Genomic DNA, 26,890 nt, shown 5'->3' with positions numbered 1-26,890 from the left:
CAATTACTTAAGCAGAGGACCTCCCATCGCCCACCTTTGGGGGCCCCTCACCCACCAGAGAGGTTTTCAACTTATGTTTGAAATACAGCCCGGCAGCTCTGTGCAGTCAGGTGCCACCTTAGGGTTGGGGGGCAGGGATGTCAGAATGAGAAGGATTTCCTGAGGCCCAATACCCACACAAGCTGCTGAGTTCTCTCCAGACTGCACTCAGGATTTTGAAGTTTTGTTTTTGTTTTAGAAGAGCTTTCCTTTGTTAATGTCTGAGAAAGAAATGCCTGGCGTCATGGTCATTGGATGGTCATGCCTGGGCTGGGGGAGGGTTCAAGTGTTGACTGTTTCATGCCCAGACTTCCCAGTAGGTTGGTTCCCTGTTTCAGCCCCATTCTCACCCCACTCTCCTTCCTACCTGGCCCTCTGAGCTTGAGTCCTTGTGGTTTCTCTGGACAGATGACTCATCCCTTTGCTGTGTCCCTGCCTGCATGTTCTAGGTCAGTAGTTCTCAAATTTGGCTGCACACTGGGCTTATCTGAGTCATTAAAAAATGTGTGCCCACCCCCTGGGCACAACCCCAGAGATTCTGATGTAATTGGCCCCAGGTCTGATTCTGCCTTACTAGGCAACCATTCTCCTTGTCTCTGAAATTCCAGGCATCTCTGGTCTGCTGAATGGTTGCCTCCCTGTTTCTCTTTGATGTGACTGATACACTTAAGCACAATACTTTTACTATAGTTTTATAGTTCCAGGGAAGAAGAGAACACACATGCATTTATCTGGTTCACGGACATCTTTTTTTTTTTTTTTAATTTTAGTTTATTTTTTAACTTTACAATATTGTATTGGTTTTGCCATATATCAAAATGAATCCGCCACAGGTATACATGTGTTCCTCATCCTGAACCCTCCTCCCTCCTCCATCCCCATACTATCCCTCTGGGTTGTCCCAGTGCACCAGCCCCAAGCATCCAGTATCATGCATCGAACCTGGACTGGTGACTCGTTTCATATATGATATTATACATATTTCAATGCCATTCTCCCAAATCTTCCCACCCTCTCCCTCTCCCACAGAGTCCAAATAAGAAGTCCAAAACCTAATTTCAGTCTACATGTCCAACGCCCATATTCAACCACAACTTTACACTCTGTAATTTGGCAAATACAAACTCCAAAACTCTTTCCTTTCACCCATCTTCACACAGCTCTTTCCCTACATCTGTGGCATCACTGTTGCTGCTCCCTTGGTAACTCCTAAGCCCAGAGAAGAGCTATGGCTCAGCCTCTGCATCTCCCGACCTTCCTTCTGCTCTGAAATGGCTCCAACAGTTTCAAGCTCCTCACTGTCACACAGCCGTAGTCAGAGGCAAACACCAGTGGGCAACTTGGAGTAGGAATTTCTCCTCTCCCGCCTTCCTCTAGTCAGGATGGAAGTCATTTTCAGAAGCTCCCAGAAAACTTTTCTTACCTATCATTGGCCAGAATAGGGTCACCTACCCACCATGAGGCTTCCCTGGTAGCTCAGGCGGTAAAGAATTCGCCTGCAATGTAGGAGACCTGGGTTCGATCCCTGGGTCGGAAAGATCCCCTGGAGAAGGGAAAAGCTACCCACTCCAGTAGCCTTGAACTGTATAGTCCATGGGGTTGCAAAGAGTCAGACATGACTGAGTGACTTTCACTTTCACCTGCCACGAGAACATGGGGATTTCCCCACCTACACCCCATATACCAGATATCTCATCTTGCAGTAGGATCAGTCAGGGCTCTGTTAGTAAGAAAAGGGAAGGCTCTGGGGGAGAAAGTGGAAGTATTTTATTTCTCCATTCCTTCTGTGTCTTCCTTGGGGAACGAGTTATCTACATGTTTGATTCCCATGGTCAGTCCATTTTGCTCTAATTGCTCCCCTCTTGTTTTCTACATTATTTTCTCATTCTGTCTTTCACATCACTGATGGGATTTTCTGTCATGTTGATGCTATTCTTTGTATTTTTGAATTCTTCAAAAGAATTTTCTCCTCAATTATTTTCTTAGCTGCCTCACCCCAACTCCCTTCATATTCTATGAGTTCATCTTTTACCTGTGGTTTCATCAATCTGTTTTGCAACCTGTTGTTTCTTTCCTTTATTTTGGAGGACCAAATATTTGTGTAGGTCTCTTGTTAGTTTTTGTTTTGTTTTGTTTTCTGCTTTTTCATCTTTGATTGGAGTCTTTCTGTTTGTTCTGCTGTTTGATTCGGCAAACCTGTGCATTTGCATTCCTTTGACCCTGCCTTCTGTCAGGACCCTGAAGTCTGAGCACATGAGTTAGAGACCTACATGTAACGGCTTGTGTTCTTTGTGTGGTCTCACAGCTGCCTGGTGAGGGTGGGAGGAGAGCATGGGCTCTGGCAATGGAAGTTGGAGAACCCTGCCTGCTCCACTTGCTCCAGTTCTATGAAAACCACAGAGAAACAGTCTCCTCTGGGTGGGTCTTCCTGTTTCACTAGGAGTGCCTGTGTGGTTCTGCTCCCTTTCCCCTCCTCCCTGTCAGCCTGGGCCGGCTGTGATGTGGCCTCCTTGTGGGTCATAGGCTTTCCGTCCCCTCACCCCACTGCCCTGTGTCTGCTGCCTTTACCATCTGGGTCTCTTGCTCCTGGAATGGTGTTTCTCAAACTAATGCGTTTTATAGTCTTGGGCTGCTGCAAGTGCCCTGTTAGAATGTTTATATTTCTTGCTTTCATTTCAACAATAATCTGAGAGTTTAATAATCTGATAATTAGTATGTATATATTTGGATCTTGCAGGTGCCCACCTTATAACAAAGGCATTTTCAGGGCTGCATTTTCTTTTGTGTTAAAGAATCTTCATGGGGGGACCAGATAATGGCACAGACCACCTGGTGGATGGTTCACATGGAGGAGACAGGTGGGAGGACCGGTCCTGAGGTGGGGCAGAGTGACAGTAATATCCTTACTATTGATGCTGGCACCACTCCGAGTGCTGTGTGTCTGGTAACTCAGTGACTGCCAACAGCTCTATGAAGGAAGGCCTGACAACACCCCTCTCACAGCTCAGGACATGAGGGCACTGGGAGGTCAAAGCCTTGCTCAAGCATATGTATGCAGCTGGTAAGTGGTGTGAGGATATGATGCAGGTACCTGGGCCCCAAAGCTTAATTTCCTGTCCATTAAGCTGTAAGGCTCACGTACATTTGCCCAAAGGTTAATTCAGCTAAAACCAGTTTGCTGAAAGATAGTTTATAGAAAAATCCATTTTCTAAGTGGGCAAATCACAGGATGAACAAGTTGATGAATTTGATACATTTATAAAATATTTGTTTCTATTAATTGTTAATAAAAATTTGTTATTTGAATCAGATGGATTACCAGAGCCCGTGAGAATTTTGGGGATAAAAGACCCCAGGGATCTGGCTTCAGCCTCCCTGGCCTCAGCCTGCCAGTCCCTCTGCCTGTCAGTCTCATCTCTCTGCCCTCCAGTCTCTCCTCTCAGGCTGTCTTGTGAACTGACTTCTCTCTGTGTCTCCAGCACGGAGCTGGGTAGAGAGACATGGAACATTGCTTTAAGTGCTCCTAGGAAGAAATAATGAAAACCTGCCAGCTAAAATAACAGAAATCTTCAAAAACTGTTAAACCATTTTTTATCCAATATAAATTGCTTTAAGTTTTACACCTAGCTAAAAAAATAAGTTTCTGGTAAATGAATATATTTGATCACTTTGATGACTTGTTGATGACTTGATCATTCACTAAATTGGCATTTGACAAATTGGCTCCCTTCTTCCCCTCAGCACCTCTCCAACAGGCACATCAAATTCAAAAGTTCCTGCTAGGTAGCTGTCAGGGACATGTCTGACTTGTGAGAAGAGTTATGGGGTTCATCTTTGTGGTACAAATTCATAAAAGTTCATTAGCAGTAATGTTGTAAATACCCATTATGGGTGCAAATACCCAATAAAGAACATTCTTATCCTGTAATTCCAGTGGCAAGTAAATACATATATGTTGAATGAAGACTTCAATAATGCCATGCTAATATTTTTTTTTTCAGGTAAATAAACCAATTTTGCAGGTCTATCATTTGTTACCAGGCAGAGTTTTGGTTAAGATGAGGTTCTGGTAAACAAAGACTTTAATCAAGTGTTGGTATAATAAATGTATGTGAATTAGCATTTTTTGTATTAAAGTTAAAAAAATATTAAATATAGAACCTGATGTGAGCCTGCAGTTTTTTTTTTTCCTCTTAATACCAAACCAATGGTTTAATTTCAACAAAACCAAAACACCCATCATGTTACATTAAAGTTGCATGTTTCAGTCTGAATATGTTTGAATAGTCATTGCCCCACTGTTTTGCTGCTTGGTTCTAATTTATTTTATATGCATTGTTTTGGTTTATAATATGAAAAATATAAGCACAAGACATTGATATAGAGTTTCATATTTATACATCTTCATATAACATAATAAAAATTAAATTAACACTGAGTAATGAGAACCATTTTCTTAAAAAAAATCTTTTTTTAACTATAAAGCAAATTTTAAGTTATTACACAAAATGAGGATAAAGGGGTCTCTAATAAGCATGACACAAATACCAAACTGACCAAGTAAAGCACTAAAGAAAGTACAAGAGAAGTTCTTTTATAAATAAGGATGCAAAAATCCTAAAGATATTGTCAAACACCATCACATTAAAAAATAATATACATTAACTGAGATTTATCTAATATTGAAATAGTTCAATCCTAAGACATATATTAATTTATTATTAAGTATTAAAAAAGAAAACTATATGGTATCTTCACAGGTGATAAGTGGGAAACAATAAAATTTAATACTTTATTCTTGGTAAAATTCTAATATGTGAGATAAAATAAAACTAAATACATACTTTCTTAACATGATACAGCAGATATGCCTTACCCAAAACACAACATCATGCTTAATGGAGAAACACTAGAAGCATTTATATTAGAGTTAGGAACAATATAATGATATGCTTTATCATCATGATTATTTAACATGATTTTGGAAATATTAGCCAATTCAATTAGATAAGAAAAGGGAATGAAGCATAAACATTGGAAAGAAGGAAGCAAAAGTTATAATCACTTGTTAACATTTTTATTTATCCCTAAATTCAAAGGGATCAAATGAAAAACTGTTACAAACAGTAGAGACGTTGAGTAACATGGCTTAATACATGGTTCATATGTGTTATCTTAATAAAATTAGAATACACAGGGGGAACAAGACCCTATTTTTAATAACAACAAAATGATGAAGAATTATTATTTCAATAAGATATGCCTTCTGACTTTTGTGCAAGCATGTATAATTTAATGAAAATATGAGTATGTGAATTGAACTTTGAGAACCTAGATAGTACATTTCCTGTGTCTATAATTAATTCTAGTATATAACAGAGCTCAAAAAAAACAAAACAAAAACAGTTTACTTTTCTTTCCACCACTCCCCTCTACAACACAGCTGACCTTGAATCTTGTATCTACAGGCCTCTTTTTTATAATAGTCAAGGGGCATTCTTTTCACTATTCATAGTGGTGAGCTGACTGTGAAACCCTGAAGGTCCTCCCCACACGGCCCATCCTTTTCAGGGGCCCCAAGTTCCTCCCTATTCAGATAAATCATCTCTTTCCCCCCACTATCCCTGTGCAGGTCTTGCCTGACCATGAGTATACCCTAATAGGATTAATAGGTTCACAGGTCCAAAGTGTGGCTGAAGGCTGAAGGCTTTGCTTCTCATATTTGGTTATTTAACTGGCAGAGCCACCACCTACCATCTATGATGTGAGAAAATTTTTGTGGGAATTTGGGGGAGCAGCTCAGTGAGATTGGTCAGGAAGACCTAGGCTCTAGTCCTAGATCCACCTTAAGGAGGGATCTTTGGGGGCCCAAGGGTAAAGGGGTAAAGGGATGGGGCAGACCTTGCCAAGGTCCCCCTCATGCTCTGGTTTTATCATGGTCTAAGCATCACCCTGGGGTTCTGGACTTGTCCGGATCTTCTCGTAGACAGTATGGATGGCCAAAGTACACTCAGGGTTATCTGTGTGGCAGTTGCCCTTTTCCAAGTCTTTCTACAATTCAAGCAGAGTTTAGGAGTGGTCTTGATCAATTTCTAAGCATCAAGTGAAGGATAAGTCAAGTTACATCTCTTTATGAGCTTCTTGTCTTCAACAGGTAGTTCTGGCTCTCAAGCCTGATAACTCCCCCAAATACAGCTTCAGCACAGACTCTCTCTTGAACATTGTAGGATCTTTGCATTTGCTCTATCTTCTACCCAAGATACTACCTCTCTCCCCACTCCAAGACCTCCATTTTGCTCACCCCCTCATTTCTTTCATGGTCTCTCTTCTTGGTGAGTTTTCCCCTGACAGCCTTAGTTAAAATCACACACTACCTACCCCATCTCTCTTTTCTGCTTTATTTTCTCCTAACACTTATTATCACCCAGAACTTGATGGCTTGCTTATTGACTTGTCACTCTCCATCCCCTCACCCTAGAATATTCTATGAGACCAAGGACTTTTCTTGCTTTGTAGACTTTCATAGCTCAGATTAAAAACAATTCAGGGAACACAGTAGGTGCTCAACAGATATTTGATGAACTTTAATTTGTAAATCACTTTGCTCTCAAAGTTGCTGTGGAAAGCTTAAAAGTGTCAAGTAAATGTAAGCTATTATTACTATAATCCTCATTTTATAAAAGAATAAACTGAGGCAGAAGGAGGGAAGTGATTTTCTAGAGTTGATCAAGAAGTCTGTGTCACAAACTCATTTTATGAAACAAAAACAGACTCACAAACATAGAAAATGAATGTATGGTTACTAAGGGGGAAGAGGGGGAAGAGGGGGTGAGGAGAGATAAATTAGGAGTTTGGGATTAGTAGACACAAAATACTATATATAGAATGGGATAAATAACAAGGTTCTACTGTACAGTATAGGGAACTATGTTCAATACCCTGTAACAAACCATAATGGAAGAGAATATGGAAAAGTATATGTCTATCTATCTAAAACTGAATAACTTTGCTGTACACCAGAAACTAACCCAACATTGTAAGTCAACTATACTTCATTAAAAAAGAAAAAGAAATCTGTGTCAGAGCCTCATATCCATTTCTCCAGACTCTTCTTTATGCCACCCTCATCGTTTTTGCACTTAGCTTCCTGTCTCCTTGAAGGGAGTTTATTTTCTCCACCAAACTGGGAGCTCCCCAAGGGCAGAAACTGAGGTGTCAGGGGCTTCAGCATGGGGCTGCATGTCTGGGTCAGATGTTGCCTCATCTGTTTCTCTATCCCAAAGTCACTCATTGTTCCCCTCCTGTGCTTCTCTGCAGGGGTATTAGGGTTTGGGTCACAATGAACAATTTCCTAAGTTCCCCGAGGCCCAGGTTAGGTAAGGATGTAACCCAGAGGGACTGACACGGGAAGTCACAATGTGGAAGGCATTGAGGCAGTTGGGGACAGTGTGTGGAAGACTAGGCTGTGAACGAAGACACCCCTATTCTGCCTCGTTTGCATGGTTCTCTGATAAGTCCAAGTATTCCCTCTATGTCTCACTTTCCCCTACTATAACCTGCTGGGACTGGACCAGATCCTGATGCTTTGTGACTCAATCATCTAGCATTGTCCCCTCTTTGGGGAAGGCAAAGGATGAGAGAGGAGAGAACCTGGGCATCCCTGCTTCTCTTCTGCTCACCCTTTTAGTCCAGTGGTTCTCAATGGGGGGCCAGGATCACTTGGGATCAGTATCACTTGGGAATTTGTCAGAAATACAAGTTCTCAGGGCTGCCTTAGACCTACTGAATCAAAAACTCCTGGAGTGGGCCCAGAAAACTTCATTTTTAACCAAGCCCTTCAGGTGTTCCTGATGCAAGCTCTATTTGAGAATCATTGCTCTGGGAAGTCCCTTAGATGTCCTCTTTTCCTCCTGTAATTGCTGTCTTCAGTTCTTCCCTGCTGGTGAAATCATTCCATCTGTGACTGTAGCACCAATTTCCAACCAAGGGTCAGTAGCCAACATGAGATGCCCTCCTAGGAACACCTCACCAATGGGAGGGCATCAAAACATGTACCGAAAGATGTGGTATTATTGGTAGGATCCCAGGTAGGTAGGACAGAGAAAGACTTGAGGAAGAAGAGGAAATGAGCTTTTCCTGGCCCTCCTCAGCTCCTTAGGTTTGCTCTCAACCCTGGACCTGCTAGTGTGCCCTCCTTTTACTCCCTTGGGTCTTATATAGGTGATGGGGTCTATAAGACACCTGGTCATTTACACTTTTCTGCTCTGCCAACCCTCCTCCTTGGGTATTGGAGAGGATGTGATGAGGCTATGGACATACAAGTGGAGTATGCTCCCCATCAGTGGTTTCCTAACTTGGCACCTCAGCTCCCAGCATGCTGTGGGTAGCCAAGCACAGCAACCATATTGCCCAAAGCAAGGGTTGGACCCAGAATGTGATAGGGAATAGAATACTCTGGATTTCCCCAGACTTACTGCCTCTGAGAACATAGCAGACCTGGTATGATTTGATTCCCTTGAACCCACCTTAAGGTGTCTCTGGAAGCTGATCTCTTCATAGGGAGGGTCTAGGCTGTTGGTCACATCAGTCTGAAGGTTAGTAGATTCCTCTGTGGGAAGGGCCTGGGGAGTAGCTTTCAAGCCTGAAGCCTCTGGCAGGAGAGTGGACCCACCTATGTACAGCAGACGCTCAATGAGAATGAATGGAATTGGAGGTGACCCCATGTAAGCCCTTGAGTGAGAGCAGTCATTGCTCTCTGGGTCATGGATCAGGTCCCAGACTCCTGTCTTGTCCCTGCCCTCCTCTGTTCTTCCTTTCTGGACATGCACGTGGCTTCTGCCCCCAGCATTGCTCTATCCTAGGCTTCTATCAAGATGATTCATGGACGAGGTCAATGAGCCTCTACCTGCCCACTGCCCTGCCCTCCTCCCTGGGGTCTTGATCCATGCCCTTCCTCCAGATCCCCCTCACCCCAGCCCTCCCCTCAGGGTCTACCCAGCACCTGCCTCTCCTGGTCTGCATCTTCTTTCTCATCCAGATCCACACTCCAGCTCCTAGGCTCACCATCAGGACCATGAGAAGGATGCCAAGCCAAAGCCATTTGCTCTGAAGAGAACCTGGAGTCAAAGGCTGGTGTCAGATCTGCTCAGTCAGGCCTGTTGGGTAGGCAATGGGGAGCAGGTAGCCCCCCCCTGCCCCTGGCTCAGAGCCTGTATCTTGAGTGTACATCCTTGATGTAGCTCTGACAAGTTTCTTCCTTTCCAGTCTCTCACACACTAACCACTATTACTATAATGTTTCATCACCAGACTTTCTGTCCAATCTCTGAACAGGACCCTCAGAGGCTTCCATTAGTTGTGTGTGACATTGTTCATCCCCTTCACCTGCCTCTGTTCTCAGACTCCCACAAGAAAAATACATTCTAAGAGGAGGAAGGGATAAAGGACACTGGGATAGACCTTAGGCTTGTTCTTTTCTCTGTTTGGGATGTCTTTTCTATAACCCCACAAGAAAACTCCTATTCATCCTTCAAGGCCCATCTCAAGTGTTCCCATATCTGTGATGCCTTTCCCAACTCAGGCAGCAGTTGCTCAACTTTTTCTTCCTCCCTTCCTCCCTCTTTCCATTTCTCCCTCCCTCTTTCTTTTCCTTCTTTCCTTCTTTCCTCCCTCCTTCCCTCCCTTCCTCTCTTCCTTTCTTTCTTTCATACCAAAATCATATACTTTGTATTTTCTCCAACTTTATTGTTTAACATCTGGTTTTTTAAAATTAATTTATTTTTTAATTGAAGGATGCTTGCTTTACAGAATTTTTCTGTTTTCTGTTTTTATATTTAGAAATTTATTCTTCCCCTTCTTTGAACTATCTTCTGATAATTACTGACATGTTCTGTGTCACACACATAACTGATATCTGATATTTGATATTACTGATATATGATACTGTGCTGATATCTTCTTGCAGATCACTTCTTTTCATTATCACAAGAGCCTTGTGAAGTACATACAATTATTATCCACATTATGGAAAAGCTATAAAAATTAAGTAACCTGTTCAAGTCTCACAGCCAGCGTGTGGTGAAGCCCCCACTACACTGTAAGTTCCTTGAGGACAGGGATTTATCTTATTTTTCACTGAGCCTTTCCCCCCATCATCAGCACCCAGTAGGCACTCAGTTGTGAGGGTTGAAATCTGAGTGAGTGAGGAAACGAGATGAAAGAGACCATTCAGACAAGAGCCCCACATGAGCAAGTAGGGGTCAGGAGGGCATTGGTGGGATAAGGCAACTGAACTAGTAATTATACCTCCTTTTTAACATCAGTTGTTCCTGCTTTATATTCCTAGGGAAAGTAGGAGACTTCTTTCCCTAGGCATTTTACAATGCCACAGTCTGAGGCTCTTTTGTAAGGGTTCACACCCCATAACCCACCCCACTTAGTCCCTTTATGTAACCAAGGTGTTGCTCTAGGCTGATGGGGAAAGTATAGTAATGGGTTGTAGTGACCACAGGTTCTCACACTGCTCAGAGGAGGGTTGAACTGTGGTTTATGTACTCAGAGGTGGTAACCATCCTTTGAAAGGACAAGTCTGGAATGCAGCAAAAATTGGGCATCTATCAGCCTGAATGTGCTATGCGAGTCCCACCCACCCAGGGTAAGGGCCAGAGTCTGCGTGACAGGAGTAATCCATGGTTGGGGGCAGGGTGCCCTGAGTTCCTTAGTGTTTACTCCTCAGATCTTTCTCCTCCTCTGCTCGGATCTGATGTCTAATTCAGCCTCCCAGGCTCATTGATATTGGGAAAGGGAGTGCACACATGCCAGTCTCACATTTATGTTCTGGGTGAAGCATTAGTCTCTGTAATTGGTCCAGTTTCTGGATTTGTAGGTTTCAAGACTGTAATGAGGCTGTGGCCATTCACTGAGGTGGGGATGTTTTGGTTGCATTCACATACACTGCCTTAAAATGTTCCTCAGTTCTCCCCATTTTCTTTGAGATTTACCAGCCTTGCCCTCCCCTAGTCTCTGCTGGCTCATTTTCATCACCTTCCTAGCTGATCACACTCACCCCTCCAGGGACAGATGTCCTCCAGGTGTAAGGTTGCATTCTTCTCTTCTGCAGGGTTGCTAACCACGCAGGTGAGGTGACTGTTGATGTGGCTGATAGGCAGGCTCAGGCTTAGGTTCCTGGAGTTGGGGAGTATCCCTCTCTGCTCCAGGTGCCTGGGGAGGCCCTGGCTTAGCCAGGTCACTGTCAGGTTCCCTGCGTTTCCTGGAATCTCACATTCTAGACTGATGTTGCACCAGCCTGATGTGTTAGATGATGAAAGAATCTGGATCTGGGGGTGGGGGATGGGATCTGGGGTGAGAGGGGACAAGAGAGAAGCTGAGCTTCAGGACTGGAGGCCAATCTAAATGCATCACCTTTCTCAGCACGTGATACATCTGCATGAGATTTCTAACTGTAGGCCTGGGGAAGGAACCTACTCTCCCTAGCCTAGGAAGTTCTGATTCCCAGCCCACTGACAGCTTAACCTTCCATGTTCAGTTATGTCTAGACAGCTAAATTATCATGGATACCTGGAGTGCTGCAGTACATGGAGTCACAAAGAGTTGGATATGACTTAGTGACTGAACAACAGCAACAATCTGATAATTATATAATTATAAGTAAATACATGATATGTCAATATATGGTAACCATATATATTATTGTATATACAATAAATAAAACATGAGAAACACTTAAAATACACTGTAAAGACATGTTTACAGTCTTGTTTTGTTTAGAGAATTAAAAAATATTGATTATCTTCAAATGTTAAAGTAAAAATGTAAGTTTAGTAACCAGTGAAATAAAAGTACAATTTTGTATAATTTCCAAACTGCTAGAGAAGTTTGGATAAAATAAAACTGTATTAATAAAACAAAAGGCAAGAAAAAACTGATAAGAAACATTAAATAAGATGTCTGGAGTAGGTCCATACATGTAAAAAATTAAAATACATCTGAATGCATTATATCCCCCTATTAAAAAACCAAGACCCAAATTAGGTAAAATCAGCTGTGTGTCATTTATATTAATGATACAGAAAGATCAAAAAGACAGATGAAAAATAATAAATGAGGAAAATGTCAACCAAATGATTGTCAATGTGGCAACAGTCACTATAGACTGCTTTCATCTGAGATGAAAAACATTAAGCAGGCCAGAGATATTTTAGATTATTATGTACCTAGCAACATGATTTGGAAATGCATAAATCAAATCCACTAATACTACAATAGATGGTTTTACTATGGCAGATATAAATGGATTAGAGGACAGGATGTAACATAGGTAAACACAGATGTTAATGGCCAGGTGGCCAATCTGGTAGGTAACTCACTCTATGCTCAGTCCCTCTTTCCTCACTGTCCTTGACTTTGTCTATTGAAGAATCTAGAAAGCAAAATTCTCCATTTCAGTCTTTCTTATATTTGCACTTGTTCTGAGCAGTGAAGTAGGGGCAATTTACTGCATGAGAGGAAAAGTCTTCACTCCTGAAAAGAGAAAGCTTCAACACAAGAAAGATTATTCCCCCTGTCTTTCTTTTTTTGCTATTTTTTTTTCTAGAATGATATCTAGAGAAACAGTCATCCTGTTTCAAAGCAACAAGCACGAGAACAAAACCCATGTGCCAATGATGGCAGAACAGAAAAATAGAGTGAGCCTCCACCTCAGGGGTCAATGATGAACAGACACATGGATGCCAGAGAAAGTTACCTCTTGACTTCTGGTTACATGAGAAAAGTAAACCCCCATTTTCTCAAGCCTTTAAAAATCAAGCTTAATGCTAATTGAAGTCAAATATATAACTAACTTACATGCATAGATAACAATAAAAAGATTTGATCAGCAAAATCAAAGCCATTTAAAAAAGAGATCAATCAAAAGAATAAATATTGCTAACCAAACACTTAAAGTTATAAGTAAATGTCACATAGAATGAGAATTGGACATAACTACAGATAAGAGAAGGGCTTCCCTGGTGGCTCAAATGGTAAAGAATCTGCCTGCAATGCAGGAAATGCAGGTTTGATCCCTGGATCAGGAAGATCCCCTGGAGATGGGAATGGCTACCCACTGCAGTATTCTTGCCTGGAGAATTCCATTGACAGAGGAGACTGGTGGGCTACAGTCCATGAGTCGCAAAGAATCAGACACAACTGACCGACTAACACTACTACCACTACAGATAAGAGAAGATGAAAAATTATAAGGAAACACTGTGTACAACTAAATATCAATAGATTTTAAGATATAAGTGAAATAATGTTTTTCTAAGAAAGTGTTAATGATCAAAATCTTATTAAGAAGCAGCAGCAAACCTGAATACACCCATTGTCTTAGAAACATGACCAAAGATCTGTCCTTATGAAGGTCATGAAGAGTATTTGGTTTCAGGAGTGAGTGTGACCAAATGACCAAAGAAAGAAAACTCTTGCATTATATACTTTGTCTCAGAGCTTGAAATGGCAAAATGACCTCCAGGTCATTCTGAAAGTACAGTTTAACACTCACATCAGACAAGAATACCAAAACCAAAACAAGACAAAACACACAAATCCACGGATTAATGTCAGTTTCAAACAGAGAATTTAAAATTCCTAAATTAAATATTAGCAAATATAATCACACAATACACTATGATCAAGTTGGATTTATTATAGGAATGCAAAGACAGTATAATTAGGAAATTTACTAATGCAGTTTATGCCATTAACAGATGAAAAGAAAACACAACACCTAACATTTACTGAGCAGGTATGTATTTCTAGACTTAGTTCCAAAGGCTTCACATGAGCTCATCTGACCTCATAATAACCCTATAAAGTTACATGGATTAGCTGTGTCAGTGGAGTCATCTAGGGCAGGGGTAAGCAAAGGGTAAAAGACTGGACAGTAAATATTTTAGGTTTCATAGGCTGTATGGTCTCTTGCAAAAAAGCAAAATGGCTGTCTGGGGAGGCCTTACAAATAGCTGTGAAAAGAAGAGAAGTGAAAAGCAAAGGAGAAAAGGAAAGATATAAACATCTGAATGCAGAGTTCCAAAGAATAGCAAGAAGAGACAAGAAAGCCTTCCTCAGCAATCAATGCAAAGAAATAGAGGAAAACAATAGAATGGGAAAGACTAGAGAGCTCTTCAAGAAAATCAGAGGTGCCAAAGGAACATTTCATGCAAAGATGGGCTCTATAAAGGACAGAAATGGTATAGACCTAACAGAAGCAGAAGATATTAAGAAGAGATGGCAAGAATACAAGGAAGAACTGTACAAAAAAGATCCTCATGACCCAGATAATCACGATGGTGTGATCACTCACCTAGAGCCAGACATCCTGGAATGTGAAGTCAAAGGGGCCTTAGAAAGCATCACTACGAACAAAGCTAGTGGAGGTGATAGAATTCCATTTGAGCTATTCCAAATCCTGAAAGATGATGTTGTGAAAGTGCTGCACTTAAAATTCCAGGAAATTTGGAAAACTCAGCAGTGGCCACAGGACTGGAAAAGGTCAGTTTTCATTCCAATCCCAAAGAAACGCAATGCCAAAGAATGCTCAACCACACAATTGCACTCATCTCACACGCTAGTAAAGTAATGCTCAAAATTCTCCAAGCCAGGCTTCAGCAATACGTGAACCGTGAACTTCCAAATGTTCAAGCTGGTTTTAGAAAAGGCAGAGGAACCAGAGATCAAATTGCCAACATCCGCTGGATCGTCAAAAAAGCAAGAGAGTTCCAGAAAACATCTATTTCTGCTTTATTGACTATGCCAAAGCCTTTGTGTGGATCACAATAAACTGTGGAAAATTCTTCAAGAGATGGGAATACCAGACCACCTGACCTGCCTCTTGAGAAATCTGTATGAAGGTCAGGAAACAACGGTTAGAACTAGGCATGGAACAACAGACTGGTTCCAAATAGGAAAAGGAGTACATCAAGGCTGTATATTGTCACCGTGCTTATTTAACTTATATGCAGAGTACATCATGAGAAACGCTGGGCTGGAAGAAACACAAACTGGAATCAAGATTGCTGGGAGAAATATCAATCACCTCAGATATGCAGATAACACCACCCTTATGGCCGAAAGTGAAGAGGAACTAAAAAGCCTCTTGATGAAAGTGAAAGTGGAGAGTGAAAAAGTTGGCTTAACTCAACATTCAGAAAACGAAGATCATGGCATCCGGTCCCACCACTTCATGGGAAATAGATGGGGAAACAGTGTCAGACTTTATTTTGGGGGGCTCCAAAATCACTGGAGATGGTGACTGCAGCCATGAAATTAAAAGACGCTTACTCCTTGGAAGGAAAGTTATGACCAACCTAGATAGCATATTCAAAAGCAGAGACATGACTTTGCCAACAAAGACTCATCTAGTCAAGGCTATGGTTTTTCCTGTGGTCATGTATGGATGTGAGAGTTGGACTGTGAAGAAGGCTGAGGGCCAAAGAATTGATGCTTTTGAACTGTGGTGTTGGAGAAGACTCTTGAGAGTCCCTTGGACTGCAAGGAGATCCAACCAGTCCATTCTAAAGGAGGTCAGCCCTGGGATTTCTTTGGAAGGAATGATACTAAAGCTGAAACTCCAGTAGTTTGGCCACCTCATGCGAAGAGTTGACTCATTGGAAAAGACTCTGATGCTGGGAGGGATTGGGGGCAAGAGGAGAAGGGGACGACAGAGGATGAGATGGCTGGATGGCATCACTGACTCGATGGTCATGAGTCTGAGTGAACTCTGGGAGTTGGTGATGGACAGGGAGGCCTGGCATGCTGCGATTCATGAGGTCGCAATGAGTCGGACATGACAGAGTGACTGATCTGATCTGATCTGATGGTCTCTTGAAACAACTAGTCAACTTTGCCATTATAGGGAGAAAGCAACCAAATACAACATCTAAACAAATGGGTGTGTGGCTGTGTTCCAATAAAACTTTATTTATAAAGTCAGGTATTGGGCTTTGGTGATGGACAGGGAGGCCTGGCGTGCTGCAATTCATGGGGTCGCAAAGAGTCAGACACAACTGAGCGACTGATCTGATCTGACCTGATTGGGCTAGATTTACCAATGGCTATAGTTTGCCAACCCTTGATCTGGGGTAATTGTTAAAAATACAAATTTATGGGCTCTTCCCAAGACTCACTGAACATGCATCTGGGAAAAACGATATTTTTACATCACTTTAAAAGATCTGATTTAATGAACAGATAACAATTTAAATGTAAAATCAAATGGAATGTCTATTACAAAGTGTGATGAAGCATAGATAGGTGTTAAGGCAGAGTATGTTCTTAGGCATTTAAAGTGTTCACTTGGCATGTGGTTTTTATGAACTTTTGTTAAGCTCTTTTTAATAGGTAAAAGAATATTAATCAAGATTGAATAACACAAAAATCTTAGAAAAATTAGGTGCATTTCTATAATTTTCCTTAAAAATTGCCTTAATCTATTTGTTTAAAGGAATACTTCTTTAATGCCTCCTGGGGCCTCTATAAAACATCAGACAGATGCAAGAAGAGTAGGGCATGGCTCCTGCTCCCACGTGGACAGCACACCACACACAAATAACTTTAGTGCAAGGCAGAGAGAAATATGAGCCATAAAAGAATTAGGAAAAAGAACTTGCAGACTTCAAAATGGGCATATTCATTTAACAGGGGTGAGAAAAGCCTTTATAGGATATGACAATTCTGAAAGCCCATGAGGTAAGAGAGAGCAAGAAAGAAAGGCTGTACTTGAAGAACAATGTGTTTGGCTAGAAACAAGGCTAGAACACTGGCATTAACTGATGGTGGATCTCTCATGCTGTGATGAGTACTTAGTTCCACAGCAATGGTAAGTAAGCAAGTATTATTGTAAAATTCAATAAGGGAGCTGGTAAATTATCAGGTAAGTTGGAAGCAAGACAAAAGGAAACCAGCTAGTAGCACTTCTACTTTTTCAAGCAACTCTTCTTTTGCTCCACCATTGTGGTTTTCATATGACTTGTTAGTCAAAGCATTCTGACCCTGGTTACACACGACAGCACAAGCTCCAGGCCTTGACAATCAGAATATGTTATTTCCCTGGTCAGTGACCCATCTAGGGATAATCTTGAGAACCTAGCCCAACTAGTAAGAGCCTCTCCCTAGAATTTCCCATGTGAAGTGAGCCAGGAAACTCCCTTTGCTCTCTGGTTGAGTGGGATGCATAGCTGCACAAAGCCATACTCCCAAGCACTTGGAGAGGTCCAGAAGAAAGCTGATAGGAAGGGAGGAGAGAGAGAGAGACACTGAAAAAGAAGATGAGAGAGTATGTGGTTTCTGAATACAGAAGTGAGCCCCTGTCAGTTTTTCAGTTCCTGTGAGCATGAGGGCCAGAGGAACTCCTTTACTGATCTTGCTCCTAGAGATCTAAATATTTTTATCACAAAAACACTCTTATTGACTAATTTAAGTAGGCTTCCTTAAATGCTACTTGATGCTAAGAGAGATAGGATGAAACTCTATTGGTATGATGTCACTGAGAAAGCTATGCCAGGAATTTATCAGCCAAGGAGGAGAGAAAGACAAATTCAGGAATCAGAGGCCAGGGAGCAGCTAATATGCTCTCTGTCTCTTATCAACAGAAAAACCCAGCTTGGGTTTTTAGTCAACCCAGTCAATCTAGCCTCTTCTCATAAGATTTCCAATCCCCCCACTCCTCCCCGGCTCCCACTAGGTGAGGTGTGCAAGGAATGTTTTTGAGATGGATATCCCTGGGAGAGCCACTAGTGTATGTCAAGAAGGAAAGGACCAGGTGGCAAGGAGAAGGGTAGAAAATTCAGAGCATGGCACATGGAGGAAAGTGTTGGGAAGCAAGGCTGAAGAGGCAGCCAGGGACCAGATCCTGTGCAGAGTTGCACTTCTTTTTCTGAGTGCCATTTATTCTGTGCAGAATGGGAATGGGGACTGTTTGGTATTAAACAGGTAAACAACAGGAAGAGCACTACATTTTAAAGAAGATCAAAATATCAGCTGCATGAAGGGTGATTTGGAAAGCAGAAGAGAAGCCAGTCAGGATGCTGATGTGATAACCCAAGCAGAGGTGGTGGAGGATGGAGGCAAAGACGACAGATGGGAGATTGCTCTGGCAGGTTCGATACTCCTTATCTGGACCTTCTTCTCACTCTTTCCTGTATTTCTCCATTGTACTGTCTGCCCAGGAGGTACAGTACCTCCTGTACTGTACTTGGACTCCTTACTAGCCTGGGAGCTCCAGGGAGCAGGCATTGGGTCTTCTCTGGTATCTCTGACTTGCGTCTAGGACAAAGCTTTGTCCTGAAATCTCTCTAACTGGACTTCAGATCAACTAGTTTAAAAGCATTTTACGTGATCAAAACTCCTACTTGGTGTTTTTTTTTTTCCACCAAGTTCTGTTGTTTAAGTTTTGCCAACATCTTTTTGTCACTTAAGAACTTTTAAATCAACTTTTCCCAAAGCATGAGTAATATTTTGTTTTCAGGAACAGGTGTTTTTTTTTTTTTTTCTTTTTGGCAGCTTGCAGGATCTTTTTCCCCAACCAGGGATTGAACCTGTGTTCTTAGCACCTTTGACAATGAAAGCACAGAGTCCCAACCACTGGGAATTCTCAAGAACAGAGAGAAGAAATCCAGCTCGACCTACAAGAACACCCACACAAGTTTCTTTAACCAGGAAACCTTGACAAGCCACCCATCCAACTCCACCCACAGCGAGAACCTCCACAATAAAGAGGAACCACAAACTGTCAGAATACGGAAAGGCCACCCCAAACATAGCAATATAAACAACATGAAAAGGCAGAGAAATACTCAGCAGGTAAAGGAACAGGATAAATGCCCACCAAACCAAACAAAAGAGGAAGAGATAGGGAATCTACCTGATAAAGAATTCCGAATAACGATAGTGAAAATGATCCAAAATCTTGAAAACAAAATGGAGATACAGAAAAATAGCCTGGAGAAAAGGATTGAGAAGATGCAAGAAATGTTTAACAAGCACCTAGAAGAAATAAAAAAGAGTCAGTATATAATGAATAATGCAATAAATGAGATCAAAAACACTCTGGAGGGAACCAACAGTAGAATAACGGAGGCAGAGGATAGGATAAATCAGGTAGAAGATAGAATGGTAGAAATAAATGAAGTAGAGAGGAAAAAAGAAAAATGAATTAAAAGATATGAGGACAACTTCAGAGACCTCTGGGACAATGTTAAGTGCCCCAACATTCGAATCATAGGAGTCTCAGAAAAAGAAGACAAAAAGAAAGACAATGAGAAAAATACTTGAGGAGATAATAGTTGAAAACTTACCTAAAAGGGGGAAGAAAATAGCCACCCACGTCCAAGAAACCTGGAGAGTCCCAAACAGGATAAACCCAAGGAGAAACACCCCAAGACACATATTAATCAAATTAACAAAGATCAAACACAAAGAACAAATATTAAAAGCAGCAAGGGAAAAACAACAAATAACACACAAGGGATTCCAATAAGGATAACAGCTGATCTTTCAATAGAAACTCTACAGACCAGAAGGGAATGGCAGGACATTCTTAAAGTGATGAAAGAAAATAACCTACAGCCCAGATTACTGTACCCAGCAAGGATCTCATTCAAATATGAAGGAGAAATCAAAAGCTTTACAGACAAGCAAAAGCTCAGAGAATTCAGCACCACCAAACCAGCTCTCCAACAAATACTAAAGGATCTTCTCTAGACAGAAAATACAGAGAGGGTGTATAAACTCGAACCCAAAACAATAAAGTAAATGGCAATAGGATCATACTTATCAATAATTACCTTAAACATAAATGGGTTGAATGCCCCAACCAAAAGACAAAGACTGGCTTAATGGATACAAAAACAAGACCCCTATATATGCTGTCTACAAGAGAACCACCTTGAAACAAGGGTCACATACAGACTGAAAGAGAAGGGCTGGAGAAAGATACTCCATGCAAATAGAGACCAAAAGAAAGCAGGAGTAGCAATACTCATATCAGATAAAATAGACTTTAAAATAAAGGGTATGAAAAGAGAAAAGAAGGACACTACATAATGATCAAAGGATCAAGCCAAGAAGAAGATATAACAATTATAAATATATATGCACCCAACATAGGAGCACTGCAATATCTAAGACAAATGCTAACAAGTATGAAAGGGGAAATTAACAATAACACAATAACCCTACTCACACCTATGGATAGATCAACTAAACAGAAAATTAACAAGGAAACACGAACTTTAAATGATACAATAGACCAGTTAGACCTAATTGATATCTATAGGACATTTCACCCCAAAACAATGAATTTCACCTTTTTCTCAAGTGCACATGGAACCTTCTTCAGGATAGATCACATCTTGGGCCATAAATCTAGCCTTGGTAAATTCAAAAAAACTGAAATCATTCCAAGCATCTTTTCTGACCACAATGCAGTAAGGTTAGGTATCAATTACAAGAGAAAAACTATTAAAAATTCCAACATATGGAGGCTGAACAACATGCTGCTGAATAACCAACAAATCACAGAAGAAATAAAAATGTGAATAGAAATGAATGAAAATGAAAGCACAACAACCCAAAACCTATGGGACACTGTAAAAGCAGTGCTAAGTGGAAGGTTCTTAGCAATACAGGCTTACCTAAAGAAATGAGAAAAAGGTCAAATAAATAACCTAACTTTACACCTAAAGCAACCAGAAAAGAAAGAAATGAAGAACCCCAGGGTTAGTAGAAGGAAAGAAATCTTAAAAATTAGGGGAGAAATAAATGCAAAAGAAACAAAAGAGACCATAGCAAAAATCAACAAAGCCAAAAGCTGGTTCTTTGAGAAGATAAATAAAATGGACAAACCATTAGCCAGACTTATCAAAAAACAAAGGGAGAAAAATCAAATCAACAAAATTGAAAATGGGGCAAAACCAAAACAATATTATAAAGTAATTAGCCTCTAATTAAAATAAATAAATTTAAAAAAAGAAAGAAATGGAAATGGAGAGATCATAACAGACAACACATAAATACAAAGGATCATAAGAGACTACTATCAGCAACTATAGGCCAATAAAATGGACAACTTGGAAGAAATGGACAAATTCTTAGAAAAGTACAACTTTCCAAAACTGAACCAGCAAGAAATAGAAAATCTTAACAGACCCATCACAAGCACAGAAATTGAAACTGTAATCAGACATCTTCCAGCCAACAAAAGCCCAGGTCCAGATGGCTTCACTGCTGAATTCTACCAAAAACTTATAGAAGAGCTAACACCTATCCTACTCAAACTCTTCCAGAAAATTGCAGAGGAAGGTAAACTTCCAAACTCATTCTATGAGGCCACCATCACCCTAATACCAAAACCAGACAAAGATGCCACAAAAAAAGAAAACTACAGGTCAATATCACTGATGAACATAGATGCAAAAACCCAGAACAAAATTCTAGCAATCAGAATCCAACAACATATTAAAAAGATCATACATCATGATCAAATGGGCTTTACCCCAGGGATGCAAGGATTCTTCAATATCCATAAATCAATCAATGTAATACACCACATTAACAACTTGAAAGATAAAAACTATATGATTGTCTCAATAGATGTAGAGAAAGCCTTTGACAAAATCCAACATCCACTTATGATGAAAACCCTCCAGAAAGCAGGAGTAGAAGGAACATACTTCAACATAATAAAAGCTGTATAAGACAAACCCACAGCAAACATTATCCTCAATGGTGAAAAATTGAAAGCATTTCCCCTAAAGTCAGGAACAAGACAAGGGTGGTCACTCTCACCACTACTATTCAACATGTGGTGGAAGTTTTGGCCACAGCAATCAGAGCAGAAAAAGAAATAAAAGAAATCCAAATTGGAAAAGAAGAAGTAAAACTCTCACTGTTTGCAGATGACATGATCCTCCACATAGAACACCCTAAGGACTTCACCAGAAAAATTGATGCTTTTGAACTGTGGTGTTGGAGAAGACTCTTGAGAGTCCCTTGGACTGCAAGGAGATCCAACCAGTCCATTCTGAAGGAGATCAGCCCTGGGATTTCTTTGGAAGGAATGATACTAAAGCTGAAACTCCAATACTTTGGCCACCTCATGCGAAGAGTTGACTCATTGGAAAAGACTCTGATGCTGGGAGGGATTGGGGGCAGGAGGAGAAGGGGACGACAGAGGATGAGATGGCTGGATGGCATCACTGACTCGATGGATGTGAGTCTGAGTGAACTGCGGGAGTTGGTGTTGGACAGGGAGGCCTGGCATGCTGCAATTCATGGGGTCGCGAAGAGTCGGACATGACTGAGCGACTGATCTGATCTGAATCAATGAATATAGTAAAGTTGAAGGATATAAAATCAACACACAGAAATCCCTTGCATTCTATACACTAATAATGAGAAAACAGAAAGAGAAATTAAGGAAACAATTCCATTCACCATTGCAACGAAAAGAATAAAATACTTAGGATTATATCTACCTAAAGAAACTAAAGACCTATATATAGAAAACTATAAAGCACTGATGAAAGAAGTCAAAGAGGACACAAATAGATGGAGAAATACACCATGTTCGTGGACTGGAAGAATCAATATAGTGAAAATGAGTGTACTACCCAAAGCAATCTATAGATTCAATGCAATCCCTATCAAGCTACCAATTGTATTTTTCACACAACTAGAACAAATAATTTCACAATTTGTATGGAAATACAAAAAACCTCGAATAGCCAAAGCAATCTTGAGAAAGAAGAATGGAACTGGAGGAATCAACCTGCCTGACTTCAGGCTGTACTACAAAGCCACAGTCATCAAGACAGTATGGTACTGGCACAAAAACACACATACAGATCAATGGAACAAAATAGAAAGCCCAGAGATAAATGCACACACCTATGGACACCTTATCTTTGACAAAGGAGGCAAGAATATACAATGGAGAAAAGACAATCTCTCTAACAAGTGGTGCTGAGAAAACTGGTCAACCACTTGTAAAAGAATGAAACTAGAACACTTTCTAACGCCATACACAAAAATGAACTCAAAATGGATTAAAGATCTAAACATAAGACCAGAAACTATAAAACTCTTAGAGGAAAAGATAGGCAAAACACTCTCTGGCATAAATCACAGCAGGATCCTCTATGACCCACCTCCCAGAATATTGGAAATAAAAGCAAAAATAAACAAATGGGACCTAATTAAACTTAAAACCTTTTGCACAACAAAAGAAACTATAAGCAAGGTGAAAAGACAGCCTTCAGAATGGGAGACAATAATAGCAAATGAAAGTGAAAGTGAAGTCACTCAGTCGTGTCTGACTCTTTGCAACCGCATGGACACCAGGCTCCTCCGTCCATGGGATTTTCTAGGCAAGAGTACTGGAGTGGGTTGCCTTTTTCTTCTCCAGGGAACTTCCCAACCCAGGGATCGAACCCAGGTCTCCCGAAATGAAGCAACTGACAAAGAATTAATCTCAAAAATATACAAGCAACTCCTGCAGCTCAATTCCAGAAAAATAAATGACCCAATCAAAAAATGGGCTAAAGAACTAAACAGACATTTCTTCAAAGCAGACATACAGATGGCTAACAAACACATGAAAAGATGTTCAACATCTCCCATTATCAGAGAAATGCAAATCAAAACCACAATGAGGTACCATTTCACACCAGTCAGAATGGCTGCTATCCAAAAGTCTACAAGAATAAATGCTGGAGAGGACGTGGAGAAAAGGGAATCCTCTTACACTTTTGGTGGGAATGCAAACTAGGACAGCCACTATGGAGAACAGTGTGGAGATTCCTTAAAAAACCAAAATAGAACTGCCATATAACCCAGCAATCCCACTACTGGGCATACACAACCAGAATTGAAAGAGACACGGGTACTCCAATGTTCATCACAGCACTGTTTATAATAGAGAGGACATGGAAGCAACCTAGATGTCCATCAGCAGATGAATGGATAAGAAAGCTGTGGTACATATACACAATGAAATATTACTCAGCCATTAAAAAGAGTACATTTGAATCAGTTCTACTGAGGTGGATGAAACTGGAGCCTATTATACAGAGTGAAGTAGGCCAGAAAGAAAAACACCAATACAGTATACTAACGCACATATATGGAATTTAGAAAGATGGCAATGATAACCCTGTATGTGAGACAGCGAAACAGACACAGATGTATAGAACAGTGTTTTGGACTCTGTGGGAGAGGGTGAGGGTGGGATGATTGGGAGAATGGCATTGAAATATGTATATTATCATATGTGAAACTAATTGCCAGTCCAGGTTCGATGCATGATACAGGGTGCTCGGGGCTGGTGCACTGGGGTGACCCAGAGGGATGGGATGGGGATGGAGGTGGGAGGGGGGTTCAGAATGGGGAATACATGTACACCCATGGCGGATTCATGTCAATGTATGGCAAAGCCACTACAATTTGTAAAGTAATTAGCCTCCAATTAAAAAAAAATTTTTTAGTCAGTTTTTGAAGCAACCAATAAAGACATTTCTGATACAACTGTATATTTCTAATAATCAATTTTTGCAGTATTTTACAATTGAAAGTTTTTTTTTTTTTTTTTTTGTATACTCTTGAGTGGGCCTCTATGGCAACCCACTGTAGCATTCTTGCCTAGAGAACTCCATGGAGAGAGGGGCCTGGTGGGCTAGAGCCCATGGGGTCCCAAAGAGTCACAACTGAGTGATTAACACTTTTACTTTCACACTCCTGGGGAGCCTCTCAAGTGATCATTCTGTTAAAACTTTCATTGGTTGTTTCTCATGAGATATGTAGCATTAGACCCCATCCTGTATCCTGTACCTTCCCTCCACCAGCTGTGTGTAGGTCCCTAGAGTGGGGGATGGGGGGGGGGCGGAGTTCGGATAAGGGTCAAGCCAGGGAGGGGAGGTCAGGTGGTCAGGACTTACCTTGGTTCTGCTAGAGGTGGATTAACTGGAAGGTGACAAAGCTTAAGCGATTTTTTGTTCTTGTTCTAAATAAATACTTTTAAACAAACAAAAAGAAATTGTAGCTAGTTTTTCCTAAGATGTAATTTTTAAAATTTAGTTTTACCTTTAAGGCATCAGAAGAGATGTAAAATTTTCTTAAAAAAGAAATGACTTTTAAAAAAATACCCTGAGTTTAGGCTAACTTACTTTAAATAAAGTGGTTGTTGGAATGCATGCTTGGGGCATGGTCCCACACCTTACCATATAAACAGAGTCTAAATTCTTCCTCATTCGATTTTCCTGAGTTGAATTTGATTTTTGCTGTATATAGTCCACTCATTTCCATGGTGAGATTCCTGATGCTCAAGAAAGCCATCTCTGTTAGGTTGAGTCTGTGCTTGTATATTTCTTCAAGTTCATACCAGTCAGGATTAGGGGTCTGAGGCTTCCAGGACACTAGAAGCTGTGTTTTCTCATCATCCTCAGATTTCCAATTCCATTCAATCTCTCGGACGTTAGGATGCAAAGGGGAGGTCAGTGTCAGCTGGACAGATGTCCCAACAGTCCTTTTCAACGTGCAGGAAGAGCTGGGGTATTTGACAGCTTGAGAATCTGGTGAAGGACTAGATAAGCCTGGAGGAAGAAAGAAGCAGAGCAAATGTTTTGCTATATCTGCTGTCTTCACATCACACTAATTTTACACTTATAAAAAGATTATCTCCGTTTTTACAGACAAGGAAACAAAACTGAAGAGGTAAACTTGCTTAGGCATTGGTCCTGCCTAGAAGTTGATAGTTTTGATTCAAGCACACATCTATCACCCTTCCAGACTCATGCTCTTTCCTTTTCTTGCAGCTTGCACCCAATATGGCCTTTGGTTTAATTCTGCTACTGCTGCTGCTGCTAAGTCGATACAGTCATGTCTGACTCTGTGCAATCCCATAGACGGCAGCCCACCAGGATCCCCTGTCTCTGGGTTTCTCCAGGCAAGAACACTGGAGTGGGTTGCCATTTCCTTCTCCAATGCATGAAAGTGAAAAGTGAAAGTGAAGTCGCTCAGTCGTGTCCGACTCTTAGCGACCCCATGGACTGCAGCCCACCAGGTTCCTCTGTCCCTGGGATTTTCCAGGCAAGAGTACTGGAGTGGGGTGCCATTGCCTTCTCCATGATTTAATTCTAGGAAATAGAAACGAAAAATATTGAAGTTGATGAGTAATAATACAATTTCTCCATTGTTTCTATACACTAGAAGAAAATTATTTCAGCTCTCTCCTATGCTATCTTTTTTTCCCCCTCAACCCATTGTTTTTTGGTTTCTGGCCACCATTCCTCTGAAATTGCTCTTGATTGAGATATTGATGACTACTTAAAATTAACAAATCCGCATGTCATTAGTCAATCTGTCAGTCCTAACCTTATGGGACTATCTTGTGGCACTTGACATATGACTACTCTTTCTTGAAACTCTACTTATTTGATACAAATTTTTACTCATTGGGCCCTCAGTCCACTTTCTTTCAATAAATGTTTAATGAGCTAGGCATAACTGAGATTGCTAGAGATACAGTGGTGAACAGGTGGACCAGATCCCTGCTTTCATGGAACTACCATTGTAGTCAAGGAGACTGCTGAAAAAATCAGGAGAAAGTACAAGATTTCAGATACTTGTAAGTGCTGTTAAAAAAGGATGTGGCACAGATTTCATGGGGCATGGTTCCACACCTTACCATATAAACAGAGTCTAAATTCTTCCTCATTCAATTTTCCTGAGTGGAATTTGATTTTTGCTGTATATCAGATCAGATCAGATCAGTCGCTCAGTCGTGTCCGACTCTTTGCGAC

The 26,890-nt window shown here is 40.9% G+C and overlaps 1 protein-coding gene across 3 annotated transcripts in view; it reads right to left on the bottom strand.

Moving 5' to 3' along the window:
• Window positions 1–5,094: 5,094 nt before the first annotated feature.
• The window catches only part of LOC147376736 (CD48 antigen-like), a 58,000-nt gene continuing 36,204 nt past the window's right edge, over window positions 5,095–26,890 (bottom strand). Inside the window, exons 2-6 of one of the 3 annotated variants that reach the window (XR_015161209.1) lie at window positions 25,310–25,681; window positions 11,104–11,394; window positions 9,041–9,155; window positions 8,565–8,710; window positions 5,095–6,090 (exon numbers count right to left, since the gene is read on the bottom strand). Coding sequence is in view for 2 of the 3 variants with exons in the window: in XM_086393480.1 (XP_086249606.1) it covers window positions 5,980–6,090; window positions 8,565–8,710; window positions 9,045–9,155; window positions 11,104–11,394; window positions 25,310–25,681 (1,031 nt within the window). In the remaining variant the exon portion in view is untranslated. The remainder of the gene's footprint in view (window positions 6,091–8,564; window positions 8,711–9,040; window positions 9,156–11,103; window positions 11,395–25,309; window positions 25,682–26,890) is intronic. The other 2 variants (XM_086393480.1, XM_086393481.1) reach the window with 2 other exon arrangements.

The sequence above is a fragment of the Bos grunniens genome, chromosome 3, assembly GCF_055505025.1.
Source record: "Bos grunniens cultivar Pamir isolate PY7600 chromosome 3, Bosgru_T2T1.0, whole genome shotgun sequence".
NCBI lineage: Eukaryota > Metazoa > Chordata > Mammalia > Artiodactyla > Bovidae > Bos > Bos grunniens.
This window is presented reverse-complemented; position numbering and strand designations above follow the sequence as displayed.